The sequence below is a fragment of the Acomys minous genome (assembly GCF_964271855.1).
Source record: "Acomys minous genome assembly, chromosome: 8".
Lineage (NCBI taxonomy): Eukaryota > Metazoa > Chordata > Mammalia > Rodentia > Muridae > Acomys > Acomys minous.
The window spans coordinates 58693990-58721386 of record NC_140489.1 but is presented as its reverse complement, the minus strand read 5'-3'; the positions used below and the strand labels follow the sequence as shown (position 1 = coordinate 58721386).

General features: G+C 44.1%; 1 protein-coding gene across 1 annotated transcript; it reads right to left on the bottom strand.

Annotated features, from left to right (window-relative positions):
* Positions 1-6345: 6345 nt before the first annotated feature.
* NKX2-8 (NK2 homeobox 8) lies at positions 6346-8307 on the bottom strand. Its single transcript, XM_084792524.1, has 2 exons — positions 7741-8307; positions 6346-7141 (listed from the first exon to the last, which is right to left on the bottom strand). Exons 1-2 carry the CDS (start codon positions 7886-7888, stop codon positions 6591-6593), a joined length of 699 nt encoding a protein of 232 aa, XP_084648650.1. The 5' UTR covers positions 7889-8307; the 3' UTR covers positions 6346-6590.
* Between the last annotated feature and the right edge of the window lie 19090 nt (positions 8308-27397).

The following is a 27397-nucleotide window of genomic DNA, read 5'->3' as shown; positions in this document are numbered from 1 at the left end:
TAGAAGATAGTTGCGGTTTCTTCTGAAAATTTTTCTAGGAGCTTTATTGTGTTTTGTTAGTTGTCTCTGCTCCACACAGCCTCAAATTAATAAAGGTGAAAGGACTTATGTTCCATGCACATACAGGAACAATAAGAAAATCCACACTACGTCTTAGCTTGACTTAAATGTGAAATGTTCCTGACAGGAAACTGGCAGCATGCTGTATTAAAAACATCACTGAGTCTATTCCTGAGATGAGGCAGTAAAACAGTTCCCCCTAAAAATTACTGGTTCTCTGCTTTCTCTCTGTCTCTCTGTCTCTGTCTCTGTCTCTGTCTCTGTCTCTGTCTCTTTCTCTCTCTCTCTGTCTCTCTCTCTCTCTTTCTCCATCTTTTCTTGGCATTTCATGTCTCATATTCTCCATCTGAATTTTGTTGTATCTTTGCTGCTTGCTGCTTGTGTGGTTGCATCAGATCATGAGAGCTTATGGTGAGTCACAGTTGCCTCTAGTTGAGAATTTACCTCCCAAGAGGTCATTGAAACCTAAGTTGATGACTTATTTAGGTTTTCCAGAATTGCTGCTTAATGCAAAAGCTTCAGGGGAAAATACAACAGAAAGAAGGCATCTTAGGTGAGAGCCAAGGGCCCTTTTAGTGGATTTTCTTGACACTTTGTCACAGTTTAATTTGCAAACAGCCTACTTTCCTGTCCATAGCGAATTCTTCCAAATATCTGCTCCAATCCCTAGGTTAGAGAAAGAGGAACAGAGGAAAAAGAAGAAGGAGAAGAAGAAGAAGAAGAAGAAGAAGAAGAAGAAGAAGAAGAAGAAGAAAAAGAATGACAGGGCAATTGGCATTAAGATTAGAAAAGAGGGAGTCCAACTCAGAGCTTTTAGCTGAAGAAAAGCATTTGAAAACCTGTTACTCATGCAGGACCACCCAGTCAGAATACAGGAGGATGTTAAGCCTGACCAGTCCCTTAGATGTCCCTTCTGTCACACCCTACTCACTGAAGTTATGCGGAACTGCAGCAGGTTTTGAAACTACACAACTTCAAAAAAGACCTAGAGGGGCTTAGGGGTTTTTGTTTTGTTTTGTTTTGTTGTTGTTGTCTGTCCATTGGCAGTTTATTAATGTGAAAACTACTTTAAGCACCAAAGATTAAAGTACTGGACATACCTGGAAAATTGAGAACCCCTAAGCTTGAACATTCAGAAAGGAGCCAGGGTAGAAGGAACACTTGATGGTTCAATAGTGTACACAGCTCTTCCTGGTCTCCTTGTAAGGTCAAATCATCACTATATGGCTTGGCATCAAAGAGACTATTGTTGAATTTTGTCGAACTTATAGACTGAGAAATATGAGCGGCAAGTACAAAGAGAAAAGGAGAAAGGTTAAATACCTTTTGATTATTGTGCATGTGTCCAGAGGGATCAGGGAGAGGTGAACAGGTGCAGAACTGGAATCCTGAGAATAATTAAGAAGCCATTTATAAGTCTCTACCCCGGATATCTTGGAAATATAAGTGGTCCTGTGTGATGTGGTTTCTCAAGCAGATTTTGAACACTAAATGATAGAGCCACATCTGCAGAAGATGCTGTGCTGGAGGTAGACTCTACTTCCTCTAAAAGCAGCTTTGACTATCTGTTATTCGTATTCACTGACAACTTACCTACTGTGTTTAGCTAAAACATTCATGGCAGATAAATAGTTAACCAAATAGTCAACCATGTCAAGTCTAGCCACAAGCTTGTGTATCATATTCACAAGCCAAAAATGTTTTAATGTGTGTGTGTGTGTGTGTGTGTGTGTGTTTGTGTAGAGAGAAAAGAGAGAGACACACACACACAAAGAGGGACTAGAAGACAGAGAGGCTAATAAATTGTATCAACCAAGGCAAGAGAATAATAAAACTCTGTTGTTAAAAGCAGAGGTGTAGGTTAACTTGGGCTCAAATAACTTCCTTCTAACCCTTCAGCAGCACATTATCTAAGATACTAAAGTGCTAAATTGGCTGGATAAGAGATGTGCTAAGATGTAAGATCTTCTGAACAACAAGGAAAGAAAATTGAAGTGAAAATTGCAATCTCCACCAGCAAGCGATTTAAGTGAGATGAAGTGAAAATGTTTACAATGGAAGGAAAGCAAGGAACTGTGAAGAGGATGATATTTAATAATAAAGATTAAATTGGAGACCTAGGAAGGAAAGAGTTAGGCAAGCCAGAGTCACACAGCTCTACAGGGATCTGGGCATGGGGGTTGGGAGCAGCTTAAAGGAGCTTAGCCGAGTCAGCAATACCTCTACTGAACACTGAGTCTACAAATGGTGTTAAAGCAGTGGCAACAGATGTTTTTCTGGCAGAAGAGCAGTGGAGTGCTAGTCACAGGAGAATACCACAACTAGACAACTAGACGGGAATACACACAGACCTAGGGGAACACAGAGACTTATGCCCCAAAGCTGGGGGTTAGGGAACTGGGGTTGGAGTGAAGAAAAAACAGAGGGATACATAAAGATGCTGAAGATCATGTTTTTTAAGGAAACATTGTGAGGAAGGCAACCTAGAACAAAAAGACTGCAAGCTAATGGGCACTGTATCTGGGGGAAGGTGCGGGTTGAGAGATGGCCCAGTCAGAAAAGTGGCTTGTTATGGAAGGGTGGTGACAGGGAGATTTCCAGGGCTTGCCTGCCCTCCAGCCTAGTGGAATCAGGGCGGTCCAGGCTCAGGGAGAGGCCCTGTCTCATAAACTCAGGTAGAATACAATTGAAGAAGACACCAGTTTCAACCTCTAACCTCCTCATACATGCTGAACATCTCCACACCTACATGTGCTTAACACACACACACACACACACACACACACACACACACACACACACACACCATCTAAAGTTCTCAGCCTTCCACTTAAACCTAGATGAGCTTCTTATATCCTTTTGGACCGTCAGGTTCCACATATAAAGGTGAGGTTAGCAGTACTCTTTCTTGAGGACTGAATGTGCTATTATACCCCCGCCCCCCCAAAAAAATCTCTGGACTATCCCCTAGCATATAGGGAATAGTTGTGTTAGCAAGCCGCTCAACTCTTTGAGTTATTTCAGGAGTAGCCCAAAGCCAGGCTTGTTTTTGCAGCTTGTCTGTATGTATGATGGCAGGAAAGTACATATAAAGTGACAACTGCCATACTTTTTTTTTACGCACATATTTTGTCATTTATTAAAAGAGCATATTCACATACTTAATGTGATGTACATACTGTATGCCTTCACACAAATCTTTGAACCTGGGTAAAATATTTGATACCTCAGGACAGAGTCTATCTTCAATGTTTTTCAAAGTTGATTATTTTGATAATTTGAATTTATATTTTATTTTTAACTCTGTTTTCTCTTTCTTTCTTCTTTCTTTATTTCATCACTTTGTAGTCTGATCACTGCCCTCTGCCTCCTCTTCTCCCATCTCACCCTTATGCCCCCTCCTCCTGTGCCTCTCCCTTTAATCTCAGAGATTTCACATCGTGTACCTCAATCTCACCCATCTCCCCTTCTCCTCATAGCAACCCTCCACTCTTTTATATTGAAAAATAAAATCATTCATATTACATCTCCATTCCTATCCCATCCCGTGCATCCTCCCATTCCTCCCTCCCTCCCATTTTCCCCCTTACTCCCCTCCCCTATGACTGTGACTGATGGGGACCTCCTTCTCTGGAATATGATGCTAGGGTATCAAGTCTCTTCTTGGTAGCCTGCTATCCTTCCTCTGAGTGCCATCGGGCCTCCCCATCAAGGGGACATGGCCAAATATGGAGCACCAGAGTTCCTGTGAAAGTCAGTCCCCACTCTCCACTTAACTGTGGAGAATGTCCTGTCCCCTGGCTACATCTGGGTAGGGAGGGGTTTGATGCTCACTGCACCTATTGTCCATGGTTGGTGCCATAACAAATGCCGTCCTTAAAGGAAGCCTGGAGGGTAGCTAAATACGAGTTAAGCTAAGGACAATAATACCCTTTGAGGTTTATAATTAATTTGTGCCAGTTTCTTATCTGTAAAGATCCCCTTTACAGGTGTGTGTGTGTGTGTGTGTGTGTGTGTGTGTGTGTAAGGCTTCTCTGAGGTCAGCTGTGAATGTACCTGGAAACACAGCAAATTTCACTATACATTTTCTGGGTGAATCTGCCTTGTATGGTTGATGGTGGGTGGCAGGGTCAGAACACTTGCTCTGGGGAGGGAGCCCCTGACTGTTTTCTCAGCTGTTGGCAGAAAGAACTTGGATTCAGCTTTTGTCAGGACAGAAAATTCACCTTTTGGGTCACAAAGGAAAAGGATACCTTTCCAACCTTATGGCATGGACAGAATCACACAGATACCAACCCGAGGCTCTAAATGAGTCAGTATGCTGTGAGTGCATTTCGCTCTTTCCCATGAGGCCTTTTATTTCTAAAGGACGTGGCTTTCCAGCCAATGGTAAAAGAACACAGAGAAAGAGTCATAGTTTGTATATTATGGTTGCTGGGGCCACTGTCCCCTCCTGCCCGGTTGGCTCATGAGGGACATCCTGCTGTGACTCTTAAGTTGGGGCTCTAATTTGGCTCCCCATTTAAGGACCATGACGAATTTGGCTATGAATACACTTTCCTCCAAACCCTCCTTGTTAAGACAGTCTCCCCAGAGGTCACTCCCCCCCCCCACTCCCAGAAGTCCTCACATTTATAGGTCTTCTCCACACAGTCCAAGATCTGCTGAACAGACAGAGCTCTCTCTTCTTAACTTTCTCCCAAGGATATTGAGGAGCTTGTTGTAGTCACCATCAAATGAAAGAAGCTGTGATTCTGCCCCCACCCCCACCCCCACCCCCCCTGACTGTTCATGAAGGAAAAACATGGACTAGCCAAGCACACAGCCAGCTACAAATCCCAACTCAGGCCTTCCTCAGAAATCCCTTCCTCTTCTTATTTCACATCTGCTCTGCCAAGTCTAACAGGGAGGCTCCTACAGGTCCCAAACAGGTCCCAATATATGTCATCCTACAATGTTGGGGCTCCCTCACTACCAATCATTTGTTGGACAGGGGTTTTATGATACAAATTTGATAATCTCCCATACACACTGGCACTGTTCTAATTGAAGTTGTAAGCCCATAAAATTCAAGGCCTTTGTCTTCCTGAAGGCCACAAGGTTTAAAAAGATACTATTGTCCCGCCTAACACCCACTACATTGTTTCCAGAGACTGATTAAACAGAGTTCTGAATTGAAACAGTGAGGATTTTGTCTAGGTCCTTTTTAGGCCAGACAATGCCTTTTTCAGTATCCAGCACAAAAGAAGGTTTAAGGATGGAGATTCTTCTAAGATAGCCACATCCATATGGAAGACAAGGAGGCAGGCAGCTGAGACCCAAAGTACTATCCATCCACCCCCATCCCCAGGTGACAACTTTGCTTCCTTCTCCTCTTCTTCCTCCTTGGCTAAGAAAGCTAGGGCCCCTATCAAGCCCAATGCCTGTTCGTCAGACCTCACCAGGACCCTTGTCTCAGTTTCTGGACCTGCTGGACACCCCTTTCCCTGTCTTTCTGAAGTGGGTCCCCAGAAATAAGGGCCTCGCTTTGGAGATAGAGACTTCCTACATTGGAGGTCCTTCCTCTCCATATACTCAGGCAATGAGCAGGTGCAAACCGAGGCATGGAATGGGACGATCTCTTCATGTGTGCACGAAGGGGGGAGAGCGGGGGGGGTGCGGGGGGGGGGGAAGGGACAGGACTTTTTTCAGTTGATCACACCCTAATATAGCATTACCATATCTCCAAGGCCACCCTCTTCCCCCAGGGTCGCCTGGAAGCAGCGCCCAGCCCCAGTCATCCCGGTTGCCTTTTTACCTCCCCCCCCCCCATTCCGTCACTGTCAGGTACTGCTTGGTAGAGTAGGCAGGAAATGACAGCACATTGTAGCATCTAGGAGGAGCTTAACTGTAGGTTCCAAGTTCCTTGGTTCCAAGCTCCTTCGGTCCCCAAGCTCTAGAAACAGCTTTGTGCAGAGGACCATGTTTACAGGATTCAAGCGTTTGAAACCAGAGCGTGCCGAATCACTAGTTTCACTCTGCAGAGATGCCGCTAGCAGATTTCGACACCTCCCAACACTCCCTTTCCTTCCTAAAGGCTTGTTGGGACTTCATTCTGATGTACAGCCTATTGTAAAGGGCTAGGAGCAGGAGGGTTCTCCCAACTCCAGCCAAGGGAAACCAGTTCCCACTCCTTTAAAGGCAGGAGCGCCAAGGATCCAGCCCTCCACATTATATTCTAGCACCACAAATCGAGGGGAAAATACTCTATTTCTTTTTTTTTTTAAATTGCTCCGTACAAGTGGCTATTTTAAAATATACAAATAAGACTCGAGAAATAAAATGTAGGTCTGGGATTCACTGTGGGGTAACAGCCCGGTAGCCTCCGAGAATGTTCCCTGATGGAAACCCGAAAGCCAGGAATCCAGGGCGCAGGAAGGGCTCCCGCAAGAACCACTTGCTCATTTGGGGCGTGGGCTGTAGCTGTACAGCCATGGGCCCGAACAGCGGTGCCCCAAGTCCAGGGTGGCTCTAGGCACCTCGCGGCAGCCTCACCAGTTCCAGGAGACCAGAGCTGGTGGTGCCAAGTGCTGGTAAGCAGGGAAGAGTCCCAGCGCTGAGCTAGGCCCGAAGGCAGTGTAGCCGGGCACTGGGCAAGCCGTGGCCTGGCGTCCCCTGCACTTGTCCTGGGCCACCGCAGCGGTCCCCTCACCCCTGCACCGCGGACCCTCAGGCACCAGCACCGGCACCACCACGCGGTGCAGCAGGCCTGGAGCTGCGTGCGGATCAGCTGATGCTGCCAGGTCCGACGGCTCTGTGACCCCTGGCGCTCGCCCACGCTTCAGCTTGTAACGATGATTTTGGAACCAGATCTTGACCTGAGTTGGCGTGAGGCGCAAGAGTCGAGCCAGCTGCTCCCGTTCCGGAGCTGACAGGTACCGCTGCTGCCGGAAGCGCCGCTCCAACTCCAAGGTCTGGGCCTTGGAGAACAACACCCGCCGCTTCCTCCTCTTCTCCGCGTCGGAGCCTGGAGACGCCCGCCCCGGGGAAGCCAGCTGCGAGGAATCTACTTGGCTTGTCTCCAGTCCGCTTTCATCTGAGGCTAGGAACAACGAAGCAGACACTGGTTCTCCGAGTGTTTGGGACCTGTCTCCTATCCGAGCCTCCAGCAGGAGCCCTCATTTCCTTTCTGTTTTGAGGGCCTTTTCCTTTGCTGGGTTCACATCTGGGTACCCACGCCTTAATCTTACAACCTCATCCTTACTACAAATACTAATCACCAGACCTGGGATGATGCCCTACTCTTAAACAAGCCGCCAACAGTAGCTCAGCTGATAGACCAGTTTACCACAATTTGGGTCAACAATATGGAACACCTTTGTTTTGACAAGGCTTGCAAAGCCCTGGGACACAGAAAGGAAACGTTTTAAATATTTAAATATTCCGACCGATCCTTAGGGATCGCCAAACACCAAAACCACCACTATCTTCCACAGCAGTCCAGGTTCAGGGATCTACTCTTAGAGGATGCGCGGATCCGGCCGCACCACCTGGCGGTTTGAGGACCGCTGAGCTTGCTTGCTCTAGGGCCGAAGAAACCTGACTCTGAGTGAAGATCTCCCCTCCAAGTCCCCGAACCCGCCAGAGGCTTGGCTGGGTTCCCCCTCCGCCCCGCCCGCCCCGCAGTCTTGGCTCACTCACAAGGGTAGTGGCTGCGCTCCGACTCCAGCCAGGCGGCGGTCTGGGGAACGCACGTCTGTGGCTCGCGCCTCACCCCGGGGTTCGCGTCCTGCTCCGGTAAATTCAGAAGGCTGCGTACAGTAAAGCCGAGACGTCCTGAGGTGGCCATGGCAGAGGACGGGGGAGAAGGTGGGGGACAGGGCAGACTAGAAACTCAAGGGTGGCTGGGGACGACGCTCCTAAGGGTGGAAGTGGGAGGTATTCGCCATGTGCTGGCTTCAGGGACGTCAGTGCCTTTGCAGAGGAATCCCTGTTTATATAAACAGCCCCCGGCACTCGGAGGGCTTTGAAAGCCGAGGTCCTGGTGTCCAGGGTGTTAAGTACCTGAATGAGTGCTGGAGTGAAGCAGGGGCAAGTCCGGAAAGTGCCATCTCCGCCCCCGCCCCGCCCCTTTGCGCGGATACCTCCCAGAGGTCGCAGGAAGCAGCCTTAGGCATTAGCGATTGTCTGATTAGACCAAAGTGGGGACAGATAATGGGGATTGTTACCAGTGAATAACATCTTGGGTGGCGAACAGTGACCACAGTCCTCCCAAACGAGCCCCAACTTCCTCCTTCTCTGGGGCTGATGTTGGGCCTGGGTCGGGTGGTAGAGCTGGGGAGGGTGGGGCGACCAATTATCCCTTGCTTCTTTTATTCCGGAGCTTGTTTTCTGGAGTGGTAGTTTCTCGCAATTATTTGGAAAAAGATTTACAACACTACGTCAAACTGGCGCACCCGCGTTTTGGGGGGGATGGGGGGATGGGTAACATCTCTTAGACAGGGTGGCCTAGTCTTTCCAGCAGTCTGAAGCACAGGTTTTGTAGGTGCCTCCCCCACACCCGCACCGCACCGGACTCGACTCAGTCTGAGAGGGCTGAGCGCATTCTGGAGAGCTCAGAGCTGTGCCTGTCTCCCCAAGGCCAATAAAACGGAAAGAGCAAAAATCCGGGTTCCAAAATGTCCACTCCTGCCTGTCCTCTATGGATCCTGAGTCTGGGGCTCTGTGGCCGAGCTCCTCCAGTCGACGACCCACGGAGAGTGGTAGCGTTTTCTAGGGTGGCCTACCCTAGTGTCCAGACTTCTTTGGTCGTTGTCCCTGCCCCCTTCAGCCCCAAGTCTCCCAAGTCGGTACCAGTTTCTGAGTTAGCAGCTTAGGAAGGGGCTGTAGTCTGTGTTGCTCACTGTTTGCAGGGTAGCTAACCACAACACAGCTGCTCGACCTGGCGTCAGAATGGGCGGATAGGCACCGTTTAGCACCAGGCCTGCCCAAAAGAAAGGTGCGTGGCAGGAGATTCCTTCCAGATCCTCTAGTCCCCAAAGCCGCACAGGTAAAATGATCCGCGTGGAAGGCGCGTGAATCCGGCAGGATCCTGCAAGAGGAAGGCACATTCTGTTTGGCCCCTAGCCTTAACGAGGCTTCCTTCTAGCGCTTGAGTGCGGTCTCTGAGGCCTCTTTCCCCTCTAGCTAGTGGTTTGGGTATCTAGTTTCTAAGTTTTAGTGGTGAGAGCTGCATTTCGGCGGGCGGCACCCTAAAAATCTCGCTGGGTTGGGGCTGAATTCGAACCTGACAAAGGCGCGGCGCCCTTGGCTCCACCCAGCCTGTCCGTCCTCCCCAGCTGCTTTGGCAGTCCTATCAAGCATGCCTGTGGTGCCTGGCTGCACCGCTCGCTGGGTGGTCGGGCGGAGGCTAGCCCACTACAGGCCAACTGCTAGGCCGCAAACAAAGGGGAAATGGAGCTGGGACGGCCGGACCTGTTGGAAGCATTTGTTCCAGCAAAGATTTTGCATTTGTTCAGTCCGGAATAATGCATGATTGACGTCTGCTCACAATGCGCTTTAGCTCTCTGGGATAAATCGGACCTTGTCCGGTGTTGTCATGGTTTTCAAAGGGATTCAATGGGGTTGGGAGATCGATCGACTCTGCTGGCCGTCTTTCTGCGGCCCTGGCAATAGATTTATTAGTTATGTCTTTTTAAATAAGATTAAATTGAAATGACTGTGCTGACCTTTCTGCAGTTAAGACCCAGGCGGGAGCCAGAGGTCCGCAGGAGGTGGTAGGGTTCTAGGGAAGCCTTAGTTTGTGTTCTAAGAGCCCTGTGCTGTGCCAGGTGAGGCAGCTCAGGCCTGGAAACTAACTAGTATGCCCCCTAGTTCAGCCTCTAGCAGTCACTCTTGAGATCACCCTCTGCCCCTCCCCCCCCCCCCCCCCAGCTTCACAGATCACCTTCTCAACCTTCCTCCTCAAGAGGAATAGATTTGCTAATTTCTGAAACTATCAGCTTCAGAATCTTATTCCCCTCGAATTTCTCTGACACATCTATACTAAGGCGCGACCGAAGGGGACACTGACTGCACCTTGTACGGGACTTTGTAGGAGTGGATGTGTCTAGAAGCTTTCAGTTTGTGAAGGACCCTCCTCCGGAGGACTGAGGCCTAGGCCGGGCATTGAATAATTGTGGGAAGAACCGAGTTCGGAATAGTACAAGAGTTATCCTTGGAATGACTGACCTCTTGTAGCCTTTTAATCTATTTAACATCCTAAGACCCCACCGATGTGTAGAAGTAAGTGAAGGACACGCTTCAGCTCTTAAGGGCTCTTCAGCATCAAATATTTGCTTTTACTCTTAGTGTTGGGCTCCCAAGCAGAGCTAGATCCACAGCAGCTGTGTTCCGAGAGAGAACTTGGATTTGGGCTGAGTCCCCAATATCACTTCTTGCTTCATAGCCTTTGGCCTCAGGGCAGTGTTTCTGGAGTCTTGTGTGCATGTGTTTGTCCTGGGAAAACCCACACCTCTTTGGCCATGCACAGCCAAGTCATCTCCCTTGCTTAAACACACCTTTGAACACTTTCTTCCTCCTAGTCCTTTTCTGAAACTTTATGTCTATTTTCCCCCTAGACTAGGTATCCAAGGGCAGCCAAGGAGGTTGTTCCCAGACAAACTTTGCTTTCTGAAAAAAAAAAAAAAAATGGAGGAGAGGGAACCATCCTTACAGGATTGTCTGCTTGTCTGCCTCTTCTACCTCAAAGACTTGAGAGTAGAAAATTATTTGGATACTGGGCCAGTAGGGAGAGAATGGAGGCAGCCAGCTTCCCTCCCCCCCCCCTTCCCTGCTGCATAGATTCCTGCAACTCTATACAGTGCTGGAGAGAGGCAATGCCCTGGTGCTAGAGAACCCTCCACTGCCAGCGCGCTCCCCTCATAGCAACTGCTCTCCCCTCTTCATCAATGGTCTAGTTAAAATAGCAAAAGAAAATTTAAAATGGGTCTTTGGTCCCTCCAGGAAGTGCCAGAGGAGGATTTCCCATGAGTTGTAGGACAGAAAGGAAAGACAAGCATTTAGGAATCAGATCTCTCTACTTTTCATTTTGAAAACTTGTTGCTTGCCTTGAATAAGCAAGCATCTCTCTTTTAATGAATGGCTAATAACCAACTGCTTGGTGATGTGCCCAGCCTGACTGCGGTTCTTTCCTAGCTGTGTTGATGATGTACAGACATATGACAAAGGGCAGTGGTGACTTTTAGACTGGAAACTTGCTCCATCTTTGAAATTGGCTTTAGGTTTTACTGCTTAGCATCAAGTGGCAAGATATGAGATGCTCTACATTAAGTCTCTTAAAATAAGGCTTTTCCATTGATGTTGCCCTTGTTCCTGGTCTCTGAGGGAGGGGGGAGTGTTTCTTATTTTCTTATGTTCATCTAGTAGATACAGCAGACACTATAGATGAATGTGTATGTGTGTATATGTGTGTGTGTGTGTGTAAAATTGGTTCCATAAATTTGAAACTGTGTTTAATTAAATAGTTCTGCACTCCACTTCCTAAAAACCCAACAAGTAACTTGATTTTCAAAACTGGTTTGTTTGTTAACTATTCTGATCTTTTCATGCTTTCCTGTGGCATAAAAGTGTGCTGACATGGCTTGTAAATTGTCAGAATCAAAATAACTACATAATGTGGAGAAGTAGAATGCCAAATGTTAGTTGTCCAGACCTGAAACTCTTTTTTTTATTTTATACTTTAAACTTTTAAGTATTTATGGTGATGCTGCTGACATTTACATAGACCTGTAAATGTGTGACCACAGTAACTTGTGACTCTTGACATCAGATTTTTGCTATTTTTATATTTGGAGGACACTCAACTCTCACTACTCATTATTTTGAAATAGTTGTTGTCATTTGCAGTTATTACAGAGTGCTTTAGAATGTTAGAAGTTATGTCAAATTTTACTTGAAATGTAGATTTTATAACATCTCAATTATAAGACAACAAGTAAAAAACCATGTCTTATTATGCTAAGAAAATCTTTAAATCAAAGATTAGCTTCGATGACAAGAGACAGTGAGCAGTTAAATATTGAGAGTTCACAATTTTACCTTTCAATTACCTATAGCTACTTATAAACACATTTGTGAATGGTTTTTGTCTTTTGTTTTATCTTTTTGTTGTTTTTGTTGTTAAAGATATAACCTTGTTAAAGATATAAACATGAAAGTATCTTTAATAAATATTCAATTTTGACAGCACCAATAAGAATGTCACTTCAGGTTTTGAACATCTGGGAATGCCTCACTGTCTACTCACACTCATGCTGAGTTGGGGGGGGGGAGATTATGCAGAACAACTGGAGGTTGAGGCGAGCCTTGAAGACAAACAGGCTGGAGTCGGCACAGAATTGAAGAGGAAATTAGTTAGAGGGTAAAGAGAACCTAAATATACTCTTATACTGTCTCTTTAATAGACAGTATTAGAAAGAATGATTTGTATGTCTAAAGAGAGAGTCAGTCTTCTCTGCAAGCTCCAGCCTGAGTCTGAGTCTAAAGCATAGGACACTTCACACGACAGTGGTCCTTTTTCCCCCCTGAGTTTTTAATTTTCCGAAAAATCAACTACAATGAATAAACTTTGGCTTTCAAACTCTTTGAGTTTACTTTTAAATTTTTCCTTTGGGGAAAAAAATCTTTTTCCTCCTCCAAGGGGAGGTGGGAAAGTGTTCAACGGGAGCCTGAAATGACAGCCTGAAGGAATGTCCTTAAAAAAAAAAAAGGGAGAAAAAAAGCCCTTATCCGTTTTCCTGCAGCTCTGAGAATCCCCTACCCAGAAAAGGTGGCTGCCTTTGTGTCCTTGATTAAATGGGTGTTTACACTGAAGTCACGCACCACACAAAGGAAACAACACAAAATAAAAATGTCCTTCGTGTTCTGTTTTTCAATCATCTGTGTGAAGGAGGCTCTTGGCCTTTATCACTGCCAGTGAAAAGTCCCTCATTGGAAGAGACATTCCAGGCACCCTGCTTGTGAGCACAGGGAGCCATGGAAACTGCCTCTGGAGCTCACGGGCAAATACAGAAATGACAAGGCTAAACTTTGGGTATTTTAGGTTTAGGTTTAGCAAAGGCAAGGATGAAGATAGGTGTTTAGAACTTCTTGAGAAAATTGTTGTTTCTGTTTGTCTTTTCTTGAGCCAAGAAGTAAATATATAAATAAACAAAACACAGCAAACAAAAATTTACCATCAACAACCACAAAACCAACCGTAGACAATTATAAATTGGACTTTTTCCGGTTAGAAAATAACTCAGGAATTACTTGATCTAAGCATATTCTCCCAGATTCTAAAATATGTGTACTATGTATTTAATACAATTTTTATGTCTGGTAGAACAATAGTTTTTACCGATGGCTTTTTAAGATGATAGTTTCATTATCTCTGTGATAATAGATTTATTATTAATATATATTTATATTTTCTGAACTGATTTGAACTTTAATTAAGTAAAATACAACAAAATGGGAAGAAAAAAAAAAGCTTCTTCTCCTGAACGTGTTTTTTGTATAATAGCTCCATCCTTCAATACTATTGGCTAATCCTTAAGATATTACATTTTGCTTTGCCACGTGAAGCTGGGGAATGGGAAAGCACTTCAGAAAACTTTTGTTGTATTTTTTTTTTCTATGCCATCTTCTTGGCAAGCTCTCATTTAACTTATAACCCACTCTAGCTTTCTCCCCTGGGGTTCCCAGCCTTTCTGCTTGCAGCTTCTCCTCTGTCATGGTCTCCAAGAACTAAGGGTCATAAGGATCAGTGATTGACACGTCCACCCTTGAGCAGTGGGTCTTGATTGCTCATTTGGTTACCAGCTCATCACACTGCGTCAGTCTATTCATCCTAGACCAACTGTTCCTAGATGGCTACAGCATCGAGATACACACAGGTTGGATCTGTAACCGATGCACAACTGTTCTTGTGGTTAATGGAAATAGCTGTAGATGTGAGCGATTTGCATTACAGTTGTTTCTTTGGTTTTGTTGTTTGAACAAAGTCAAACGCTTATTTTATTTTTTTATGTAAACACCACAAAGAAAGCAGCAGTGTGTTACACACAGAAAATAAATAAAAACAGACTCATGGATTGTTCTGAAAGTCATACACAGTTATGCAATATTATCAGAAAGAAGCAGACAAGGTCCCTCTGTCAGGATACTCTCTTACATGCTGTTCAAACAGAAAAGCTTTTTCCTGCTGAAGAGCAGCTGCCTCTCACCTCAGCGTTTCCCATTTTCTGGGCTTGGTGATCCCATAACAACTCAGGTGACTTAGAGAATAAGGGAGAAAATGAATAAGACTAGGGTATATTTTTGCTTTAGGATCAGACAGATTATTTGGTAATTGATATTGTGTGTGTGTGTGTGTGTGTGTGTGTGTGTGTGTGTGTTTCTAAAACTTCTCTCTTTCAATCCTGACCTCATTCATGACGACTTTTCTGAGGCACAGAAAAGTGTGGCAAAAATGCCTGTGTATCAGGGATTGTTTCAGAGTGTGTTGTTCTTGACTGAACCCCTGGAGCACAGCAGGGTGATTGCTGAGAACCAGACATTTCTTTTAACAAATATACCATGTACCCTGGATGGTTGTTCCCTTTAAGCCAAAGGATTGAGCTCCAAAACAACTTGGACAGAGAAAATCAAATATGACGTGGACCTAAAGTTAAGCATTCTGTTTCTTCTGCGTTAACAAAGTGATCTTCTATCAATGAATCCTGCAGCAGCCCAGACACTAGAACCTGGAGTTCCACAGTATTGTTAGCAAGACTTCCCTTGTCAGTTTGCCCTTCTGGTATCTTCTATAAGGATAAAATAAACACTACTCTGGTTCCAGGAATTTTAATCATTTGTTTTATAGAGCAACCATAAAAGCACTGGACATTCTCTTGTCATGATTCAGTTAGTTGAGATTTTTAAAAATTATTATTCAAATCCTAGGAAAGTTAGAGCAAATCCTGATTGTTCAATCAGATAACTGATCACAAGGCGATTCCAGAGGGTCGCCTGGGTTAGGGAGTAACACCTGTGAGGGCTGTCATCCCCAGTCAGGGTGAGCTAGTTGTGTGAACGGAGGTACAGGTGACAGAGTGGGGGATAGATGGAGGAGAAAGTGAGCGAGTGAGCGCCTCTGGCAGTTTGGTGATCTGCAAAAGTTAGCCTGGCCTGGCTTTCCCAGTGGAAGGTGAGAAAGAGAAGACCAGACCTTGGAGAGTCAGGTTGAACATTTATGGATCACAATACCCACCAGCAAACAGAGAGATGGCTATGTGGATTTGTTCAGACACCAGCTTTGGGGCCTGAGGCCTGCATATTTTAAAAGTTGGTATAGGACACAGCAACTAATATCTTAGAATCCTGTTGTAGTTTTGTTAGCATCTCAGTGACCAGCAGAGTGTGATTTCACATGATTTAAGTTGTATTTGTTTCCAAACAGCTTAGTCCCTTACAATGCTAATTGGGTGGCACAGAAACCCCTTTAGAAGGTGCAGTTTTTAAAGTTAAATCTCTTTAGCAATGAACATAGATTGAAAATCAGTTAAAAGCCACTGAGAACAAATGAGTCTTAAATGGGGGGCGGGTGAAACAAAGGGAAGGTGGGGGCACATCCCCTAATGTCAATAGGCAGAAAACCCCACGTGCACAATGGGCTTGGGAGCGACCACCCAAGGTGATTCCAGTCAGTCCTGGAGGCCGACAGAAACCTGGAGCCTGTGGCTTGGCTAGGCCAGCCACCCAGAGTCCTGTCAGGGTGGACAGAAAATTGCCTCATTCCATGCTACATTGTATCCACAGACACTTTTTTTTTTCCCTCCCAAGCACAACAAAAATACCAATAGGTCTGCTTGCCGGCTGCTGTGGCCAGCTGTCACATTCTCCGAGAGAATGGAGCCTGTTAATGAGACTGATGAGCACTAACTAGACTAGAGTCAATTGAATTACACAAATAGACAACCCCTGCATCCCCACCACACGGCTGCCACCCACATAGCTTTGTTATCAGTAGCATGCCCGGCTCTCCTGAGGCAGAATTTTGAGTTGTAATCCACAAAAATAGACTATGTAACTCATGCACACCAGATCTGAACTGGCACCAAGACTGACATAGTCAAACATAAGGAATAGCCAAGATTAGGCAATCTGAGCTTTCTTTCTAACATCCACCGCATTTTGGAATCACATAGGAAGACTAGATGTAGGTTTAAAATCTGTGTCACATACATTGCCTGAGTCAAGTTTGCACATCACATCAGTTTCTTTACATATAATATAGGGGTAATAACTTATACAGGTGTTCTGATTATTAGTGAGATATTATATGATTTTCCCATGCCTAGTGAGCACTCTATTAATTATACTATTTATTGCTATTATTATTGATATGAATTTTAATTATATGAACATTGATATAATTATTGTTATTATACTAATGGATTTGGGGAAGTGATATGTATAAGAAATTGAGCTTTACTCTTATATTGTCCTGTGATAAGTTTAGGTTCATCAGAAACATAAGTGAAAAAAAATTTTTCCCTTAGCCCTTTCTTTCCAGAAGAAAACACACACAGAGAGACACACAGATATGAGAGAGAGAGGGAGGGGGAGAGAGAGGGAGAAAGAGAGAGAGAGAGAGAGAGAGAGAGAGAGAGAGACAGACAGACAGACAGACAGACAGACAGACAGACAGGATGATTGAACTGGCATTCAGGAACCAGATTGATAACTCTTTAGTTCCTTATCCTATGGTTCTTTCCACTTAAGCTTTCCCTACCTTGTAAGTTTAGAAGTAGCATTCCTTCCCCTAGCATTAAGACTAATGTCACCACTGGAAGAGATTTCTTAAGCCCAGCAATGCTACCCACACCCTCCATTTTCAGGTGGTCAGCTCTAGGCCTTGTTGCTTCCTGTCTAGCAAATCTGCAAACTGTGCACAGGCACTCACCATGCTTCTGCAAAGAGAGGGACTAAAATTTTGATGTTTTCACTTTCAGGTGCCTTCGCAGCTGCCTCATGTCACCGGCCCCCCCCCCCCCCCCCCCGCCGGAGCATCTCTATGTTTCAGCATGTATGCTTTCTAGCATGTGAAGCCCCGAGGCAGCATTTGCATCCTCTTGAGTCACCCAGGACACCTTGGAGTGAAGTCCTTTCTCTCTAGCACATATGAAGCACTCTGTGAGAATACTCAGATGAATTAGAAATAAGTGCATTTGTCTAGAAAGGAACGTAAGCGGATCAATACTGATTGCTTTAGAAAAGCAAAGGAAATGCAGTAAGATTAAAGGGGCTCCAGGGAAGGAATCCCTGTCCCCCAAAACTGGGAGCGATTAAGAAGAAGAAGGCTGGTGTTGCTCATACTACTTTTCCTGGAAGTCATGCAAATGAGCTGGGAGGAACATTTGTTCTTTCCTTCCTGTGCCTGCTTTCCTGAGCTAAAGAGCCAGCTCTACAGTGAGCAGTGAGCTTCCTGCTGGCTTGCCCTTAAAACCCAGGGCACACATTCTACCCTGTTTGTATGGCCAAAAGCATTTTACTCTTAGTTGCTCCTTTGAATATTTCAAATGTGTTAATTCCTCTTTCTTACTATATTTTAAGCCTCTTCAGACACTATACATATTTTGTAGTCTCAAAGTTGAGAGGGGGTTGTAGTACAAAAATAAATTACTGAGCTGAGTAGTGGTGTTGAATATCTTTAATCCTAGAACTAGGGAGGCAGAGGCAGGTGGATCTCTAAGTTCAAGTCCAGCCTGGTCTACAGAGTGAGTTCTAGGACAGCTAGTGTTACACAGAGAAACCCTGTCTCAAAAAACAAACAAAACTAACGGATATAAGGCAAATGGACTGTTTTAGATGTTAAAACTTTGCATCATTACGAACCATAGTTGTAAAAAAAAAAAAAAAAAAAAAGAACCATAGTTGTGTGTTGCCCCAGTGTATGTAATCAGGTTAAGAATATGAGTGTGGATTAATTTCCCATCAAACAGAACAGTATAAAACCACTTCCTGCTTAAGGTATTGTGGAATGCCACAGGCAGAAAGGAGAGCTAGAGAGAGCACCCCTTTGAAAGAAGAGGTGATCCTTTGACTCTCAGAGCAAGATCAATGGGGTCTTGCCATTTGTACTCAAAAGTTCTCTCCCCTTGAACCGAGCAGGACACAATAGATAACAGCTGACACAGAATAGCTAACAGTCTAGTGTATAAATATGTAAACATGGGTAAGTATGTATTTAGACAATTTAAAAGTGTGTCTCATTTACCCAATTATAAACAGCTGTCTGAGAGCAATTACGATTTATCATGTAAATGCTTATTTGCATAATTCAAAATATGAATATTATTTGCTTGATAAAGACTGTAAATAAATGGTAAACTGAACTTTCTCATGCATAGAGTTTTATGTCGTTTCTAGGAAACAGAAAAAAGAGTGTTTTGTTCAAAACGATACCTGATTTTAGTAGTTCTAGAAGGTCTAAACAACCACCAATTTGATGAGAAAGGGGCAGAAGTTTTAAAATGTGGGTGTCTGGCTGAGAAGCAGTAGAAGGGGCCATCTTTCTCTCTAGTGCACTTCTGGAAATTTCCTATTCAAGGATGGTGAATTACCTTATGGTTATTTACACTGAATCGTTAACTGCAAAAAATTTTATGGTGATTAGCAATTATTTTTTGTTCTGTAACATGATATAGACAGTTTCCCAATAATATACCATCCCTTTAAAGTATAGATTACTAAATGAGTATATTTCTAAGTATATACTTAAAGAAAAAGGAACATTTTACTTTAAAATATGTAAAAAATAGTGGCACACTATTAATCCTAGTGTCTCTTGAGAAATAGGCAGGTCAATCTCTGTGAGTTCAAGGCCACTCTGCTTGATATAGCCTGTTCCAGACCAGCTAGGGCTACACAGTGAGACCCCACCCTCCATTATATATATATATATATATATATATATATATATATATATATACACATACATATGCCCTACCCTTATGGAAGCAAGCAAAACAATATGAACAATAAAACCTGGAAGCTTTGGACCAGCTAGCCTGAAGTACACCTCAGACACAAGGGAGAGCTGCCTCAACAGGAGGGAGGAGAGGACTTACTTCTGAAAGTTGTTCTTTGGCCTCCCTAAATGTATGTACCCCACCAATAAATAATAAATACATAGATAAATAGTTTTAATATTTCAGTGATTAAAACAACGCAAACTGATTATCTTGTAGTTCTTGGGGTGAGGAGTGTGAAGTCAAGATGTGGGCAGGGACAGGCTTGGCGATGCTCATCTTCAATTCCAGCACTCTGGAAACAGAGGCAGGTGGGTCTCTTGCTTTTGAGGCCAGCCTGGTCTACACAGAATATTCCAGGCCAGCCGTGGCTACGTAATGAAATCTCATCTCAGAAATATGAGCAGAGTTTTGCATCCTTTAGAGCTGCCAGGAAAGCGTCTTTCCTTGTCCTTGTCCCTTTCTGGTGCTTGCTGGCCATCCTGGGACTGAGCTGGTGGCTTGTGTTCTTCATTGCTGTCCTCGCTGTGCCCTGGCTTCCTTCCATTCGCCTCTGTCCCCACGCTTCTTTTTTGCAGTGCCGAGGATCAAACTCAGGACCTTGTACATTCTCAGCATGTTCTTCTCAGTCTTTATTTCTTCTGTTTCTCCTTTCCTTCTTTCCTCCTTTCTTTGTGTGTATAGGCGTGTGTGCTGTGTGTTGTGATGTGGAGGTCAGGGAACGACTTGCAGTACTCTGTTCTTTTCTTTTACCACATTGATCTAAGAACTTTTATCTGGCGAGCCATCTTTCCAGCTCATGGGCAAGTTCTCTACCACCGAGCGACATCCCCAACCCCAGCTCTCTCCTCTTCTTGGGATAACATCAGGCAATGTAGTTAGGACCCTAATCCAGTATCACTTCATCTTAAATAATTACAGCTGCCAAGCCCCTGTGTTAGCCTGCTGTCTGTTAGTATGGCACGATATCTGAGACAACGTGTGAAGAAAATTGGTTTCTCTTGGCTCACAGTTTAGATGCCTCACAGTTTAGAACAGTCAGTTATCTTCATTGTGTTAGGGATGGAAGCAAGGCAACTCAGTAATGAATTTTGGCTGGCTTGAAGAAAAAAGAGGGAGAAGGCGCATGGGCTGAGATATCACGGTTGTGTATTCAAGGACAAGCCTCAACTGACAGTGGCACAGAATATGCATCCCCACGCCAAAAAAGAGACACTGGGGCAAAGTGAGAAAAATTGGATCAAAGCAAGACCCAACCCAGCAGGACAAACACCCCATGTCCAGTATTTATTGAATTTCAACGAGCTTCTCTGGCCTTGGCCCTGTAGCTTCCTGGTCTCCCTTGGGCTGGTTCCACTTCCGGTCTGCGGCTCTCCTCGGCGATGTCTCGCTGCTCTGGTATCTTCAGCGTCTTCAGGTCTCTCTCCATCACAACTCAGGCTTCACTTTTATAGATTTGCATGGTGGCCTCTCAGGGCCTCCTCACTGAGGAGGGAGGGGGGGCCCTCCAATTCTGCTGTGCAGCAACTTTCATGTTTGTTTGTTTGTTTGTTTGTTTGTTTTTACCAGTGCTAACCTCAACAACCAAAGCCCTTCTCTCAGCACACATCTTGGCTGCCACACTCAGCATCCTAGTATTCTTTTCCTCTCTCAGATGCACATTTTAGATTTCTTTCTGCCCCACTTGCTCTTACTCACTGTAGACATATATAGAGTAATTAGCAGCAAGCATCCCACACACTCAGTGTTAACCTGTCTTGAGAAAATCAGGACATTACTTCTTAATTCATCCTCACGTAAGTTCTCAGGACATGGACAGAAAACAGCTAACAGCTAGATTCTTCGCTAAGATGTGGCATGGACGGCCTCCAGTGTAGGTGTTGATTAGCGTCTTTGCTCCCCTCTGAGCTTATGAACTGGGCCTTCACTGTCCGTATTACCCTCAGCTTTATTGTCTCCCAGGCTTCACTAGGATACTAGGATAGCCCATTGGTCTCTGTTTACAGTGTGCAACCACATTTCTAGTCTAAGGTTCCAAAATCTTCCGCCCCCCCCCATCCCACCAAAACTCACACGGTCGGTCTTTATGCAGCAACAAGCCCACTCTCCAGTTTCAGTTTCTCACTCTTCTGTTGCTACGAAACGATGGGAATAACATGATCAAATAAACTTGCTTAAGAAAGACCTTATTTTGACTTACGTTTCCAGAGAGCTAGAGTCCGTAGTAGTGGGGAAGCCATGGCATGTCGGCAGGAGCAGGAACCCGAGAGATGGCGTTTTATCTGCGTGTGGGAGGTAGAGAAAGAGAGAGAAGAGTAAGCAGGAAGAGACAATGAACTCTAAACGCGCCCACCTTTCTGTGACTCTCTGTTACTTCCTCCAGGAAGGCTGCATCTACTAAAGGTCCCACAGCCTCCCAAACAGCACCGCCAACTGGGGACCAAGTGTCCAAATATATGAGCTTATGGGGACATTGATTAGTCAAATTGCAACAACTGCCCTTCTCCCAGGAGTAATGTGCACATTACATGGTTTTAACATTATAGGGAAAATATATTTTTTAAAATTTTGAGAATTCATGACATGTATATATTATATAACCTATATATTATATATCACCTAACTATATGGCATAGTCAAGGAATATGTATTATGTTTCTCTTCTATAAAAATATCATGACAAGAACTTTATTAACCAAGACTATTTAACCAGAATGCCTTATTCTTTGATTATTTTTCACACACCAGATTTCATAGTTCTTCCTTGATATTAATGCTGCACAAGGGCCTTCTTGTTATCTTTGTGACACTGATTATAGAAGACTCTCACAAATGGACTGACGCTCTCTCTGCAGCCCTGTGTTGAATTCTGGGACTGAGGAGGACCTCTTTCAGGCCGTTCTTTCCATACTTTTACAAAGGAGCAGCTTTATCCAAAACATTAAAATGACTTACTAATGACTATTATTGTATGAGAGTGGTGTGTGTGTGTGTGTGTGTGTGTGTGTGTGTGTGTGTGTGTGTAGGGGATACACTGCTACAACACATGTGTGGTGATCAGCAGACAATCTTGTGGAGTTGGTTCTCTCTTTCAACCTTTACGTGGGTTCTGAGCGTTGAACTCCAGGTTGCCAGGCTTTTATGACAGTAGCCTTTACCTGCAGAGTCATCTCACTGGCCCTACACCTGGCCTTTTGGTAGACACTTTATAAAAGAAAGCTCTTAGGTCATAGTCATGGGAGTTGTGTTTTTTACATCACCATTTTATAGACGAAAAGACAGAAACTCCTGTAGGGCCGTGTAAGGCCAATATCTTCGAAAGAACTTTCTGTGGCTGGCTCCAAACTGCTAGTTTCTGGTTACTAATATTCTCAGTCCTGTGCAGGATGCTCGCTGCCTTCTATGGATTCTTCAGCTTTGTTGTTTTGGCATCTTGCTGGACCCCTTCTAAGTGTCTTCCGTGCCCAGGAAAGGAATATCAGTTAAGAATTTGGAGACTTATATCGATGAGGAAAGTGCTAACTGCATCATTTCCTAAGAGACTCCTGTAGATGGATGGGCTCCCCCAGAAAATCAGGGCAGAAAGAAAGCAGGGCACCATAGTGGTTCCCAAAAGAGAAAGCAAGGCCCAGAGGCTGAGAACTGGCTCAGGAACTGGTCACAGACTTTTCTGAAAAGCAAGACTAACGAGAAGTAAGATGAAGTGCCAATGCAGAGAGGGACCTGTGCCACACCACGAGGTGTTTGATGGCACTGGCCAAGGAGGACAGAAGTTCTGAAACCTCAGGGCCAACTGAAGAGGTCAGGGCATCATATGTGCTCTCAGCTGGCTGCAGCATTTGCTTCCCAGCCTCCATCCTGCCCTCTCTGCTTTCACTGGTTTCAGGAGAACAATGGAGGGATTGTCATCCCTGCCTTCTGAATGTGTCTTGTCAGCACAGCTAGGCAGCACATTTATTGAGGAAAAGACTTTCCCCTCACACTGACTTCATAGCAGCAGCAGTGCCCATGGGGATCCAAAACTTTATCCACTCAGTCGTTGGCACTCAGGGAGGGCCGTGCTTATTAACACAAATAAATGGAAATTCCAACCGATGGGCTGTGGGGGTTTCTTATTTTATTACGTTTGTTTGTTTGTTTGTTTGTTTGGTGTGTGTGTGTGTGTGTGTGTGTGTGTGTGTGTGTGTGCGCGCGTGCAAGCATACATGGTTGTATTTGTAGGTGCCAGAGTGTCAGAGAATAATTCCATCAGTCACTCAATTTATTATGTAACCAATGTAATAAATATGCTTTGTTTTTCTTATTGAAAAAAAGGCATAGTTTACTCACCCCAACATCTCACCACTCAGTGAAAGATCCCATGCCTTTTATAATGTAGATTGCAAGACTCATCTGCTAAGGAACTGGTCTGGGGGCCAAGTCCAGTGTTAAGGGAAATGTACAGAATTAGTGTGTAATGCTGCTTTGTGAGGTTCCTGCTTTTTTGTTAGTTTCCCATCCTCCTCCCATCCCTCCTCCCATCCCTCCTCCCATCCCTCCTCCCCACTCTCCACCCCCCAGCCCCGGGTATGCGTGTATGCTAGGTATTGAAAACAAAATCTGAAGTAGAAGTCAGATTTCTGTGGTTCCAAAATCATGAGTGGGGAAAGCAAACCCACTTCAGGCTTTGTCTTATGATAGCACTTTCTTTTTTCAATTAGAAAAGAAAAGAAAAGAAAAAAAAGATAAATGAGTGTTTTGCGGAGCCTACCAGTGAAGAAGCCCTAGGTCTTGACAGTGAAGAAGAGTGAGCAGCTGGCATAACAGTGAATGTCTTTGGCTTTTAAATTGTTCCAAATTGAGCCATGGTTTAAAACAACCAATTCCAAATACCAGTTTCACAACAAAGTCACGAGTGTCCCCCACAGCCTTCTCTGTCCTGTTTCTCCTGGTACAGTCTATGGATTAGACAAATTTCTAGTCACAGCACCAACCCAACAGATAGGCAGTTCTCACCAACCCAGTGGAGAAGCAGTTCTTACACCGTGATGCCGGCAGCATGCACTTTACTGTGCTGGAGGCCTATGAAACAGTGCTATGCTAGAAATCAGAGATTAGGAAGTTCCTAGGCTCAAGTTTTGTTTTTGTTTTTTGTTTTTTGTTTTTTGTTTTTTTTTTGTCAGTGGGAGGAGAGTGTGCAAGGAAGCCAGTGAGGCCAGAGTACAGTATGTGGCTGACACCAGACCTGAAGCTCGGAAGTCTGGTCTCTAGACACACAGGCAGCTTGTAAGTGGCAGTCTCCAGAGGTAAAGAATATGCAGACACAGAGCAGAAGACATTGGCCTACATAGAGGATTGTCTTGGTGCTAACTGCATTACTCTGCTGGGGTATGTAGACCTTGGATAACCCACTTAACTTTACATCTAGTTTCTATAAAAATACTATGAATGCCAACTATGTCTCTGCCTGCCTGTCTCTGTGTCTGTCTGTCTGTCTGTCTGTCTGTCTGTCTGTCTGTCTCTCTCTCTCTCTCTCTCTCTCTCTCTCTCTCTCTCTCTCTCTCTCTCACCAAGCAAGCAAGCAAGCAAACAAAGAAATGTAATAAAATAAGAAAACTAAGTCATCTCTTCAGCACTTGCGCAGTAACAGAAATGCTTAGGAAACTTGGTACATCCTAAGGAACCCAAGATGTCATCTATCAGGATCAGCCATCAGCAACTGGCAGCAGCAGCAGCAGCAGCAGAGGCAGAGGTGGGCGAGGTATGATAGACAGGAGCCAGAGTCAGTTCAGCCCATGAAGACAGTAGCATTCTCACCTGGAGATCTCTAAGTCCCTCACAAGTATGTTTGGAGTTCTAGGGTTAACTGTCTGAAGGTAAGAGGCTGAAACCCATAATCTCCTAAATTCCTTCCAGCTCTGAGAAAATTCCCACTTGAAGGCAAACAAACTCACTTTCAGTCTTGGGCACACAGCCTTACATAACAGAACTCCTTCCATTTAACTTTCTGTTAATAACCAAAGAAAGATGTCTTCCTGCCCTCTGGAATTTTCAATAGTCAATACACACTGAGCATAATTCCTTTAATAACATTAAATTTTTTATTTATGCTGTAAATGTATTTTTTAAAACAGGCTTCCAGGGCTCGCATTTAGTGGCTAAAGGCAGTTTCCCCCTGACCCCCACCCCCCAAGTCTCACAACTGCCTGAGTGAACATAACATTCTCCCACAACTTGTCTTGTGGCCCCACATGTACTCTGTGGCACACACTTGTACACACACACACACACACACACACACACACACACACAGAAGCTAAATAAATATAATAAAAAAGAAGACCTCCAGTCAAAAGAAAACAAATGCACAAGCAAACTGATCTGAGAATTTTGACCCAGTAATGTCCAATGAATAGTCAATCTATTGAGTTTTATCTCTTTTTTCTTTTAGCTTTAAACAAATCAGTGGGAAGACAGGCATGGGTCTTCGGTCAGCATTCTCTCTGACTACTTTTATAAGTACTCTTGCTCCCTGTCTCCCCATTCCTGCCTCTGCTTCAGTCTGTCCATGCCCCTCGCACACATCAGCTGTGCCCAGAGAAAGCACATTTGTCTCTGGAGACATCTTCCTTTTTTTCTCAGGGCAGAGTGACTGGGAGACAGGGGGAATATCACAGGAGCAGAATAGCTATTCAGCTCAGCTTGTTATCAATTGCCTTTGTCTAATTATATGACACCTTCTTTTCTCTCTCTAGAATGTTCTGATTGGGAAAATTTATAATGTTCTAGAAGTAATAAATTAGTCACTGTCTCTGGGAAATTCATTGACTCCCTATAACATTAGAAAGCTATATGTAATGATCAAAAGGTTGACTTACCTATAGATGAGGAAGCAAAGTAAGCGTTTTTCGTCAGCTTGCTATGAGGAGTAGAAAGGAAACAATTGAAGATGAGAGTTAGTAAAGGTTAAGGCCACTTAAGCCAGCTATAGGTGACCAGGTTGGGCTTTCCCATAAGTCAGCCTTTTGGTTACCCCAGGACCAGTTCTTTGGGTGTTTTAGGAAAGGTCACAACCCTTTGGCAGTGCCTTAACCAGGATGAAGACTCAAGCTGGATTCCTCATTCAATCTTGTGAAGACTCAATGGATAAAAATGAGATAGTGATTGAGGAAAAATACCCTAAGAAGTATTACAAAGCCTGTTGGTGGATACGGGTTGGCATCAAGTTCTTGCAATTGAACAAAAATATATCAAAGACGCTAAGAATATAAATATGTTTTAACCAACTTCCCTTCTAGAGACTATTTCCTCAAATAAAAGCACATAGACGGATAAAATAAATGCATAGGTTTCACTTAAGAGACTGGAAAAATGGGATTGGGATAAAATATCCAGGCTTAGAGCTTGCTGGGAATAATAGTTACATCAAGTTATGGAACAGAGATAGCTATTTATATCACGTGTACAAAGTGTTTACAATGACACAGTAGCAGTTTAAAATGTCATGGTAAACAAACAAAATCCTGGGAAATAAAATTCTAGAAACAACAGAATTTCCACAATGTAAAAGGGGGAAAAAAAACTGAAAAAGAAAACTAGACAGTGATACACTAAAATGTTAAACATGATGATCTTTGATTAGTGATAATGGGTAAGTTTTTCTTTATTAGTTTCTTCACTTTCCAAGTTTTATCCATTAAACACATATTACTTTAACATTTAGGGGGAAATTATTACAAAAATACTATGTGGGCTATAACATGTTATAAACTAATAAAGTTAAAAAGTATAATTTCTTAAATTGAAAAGTACCCTTTTGTAAAATATAAATGATACTGAATGACTATTATTTAAAAAGAATTGTAAGTAGAAGCTAGTGGCTCCATCCAGGAGAAAATAGTATTTAAGAGTCAAAAATCTGGTCAGTAATATTTTGTCTGTAATTATGCAACCAAGAAGAACCATTTGACCTCTTTTTGGTTGTTTCCTTATTTTGCAGAAGAGACTTGGCTGATTCATGATCTAGTTTCCTCCTGACTTTTAACCATTGGTATAGCTACTATTTGTCTCAACTACATAAAAATCCACACTGGTGGGTTAGCAACAGCATGAAGTGCTGAGTGCGAGTTCATGGAAGCGTCCACATCAACGGAAAGTTACCGTTTAATTCCCGAGGTTAGAATTAGTGCAACTGTGTGGATCAGGGAGGACAAACGGAGTGAGTATGTCAGAAAAAGAATGGTGGGAAAAAATGGGAGGTGCTGTGCGGAGGGCAGATGTGTGGCCAGGAAGGGCCCTGTTTTGACAGAATCAGCGAGCCACAT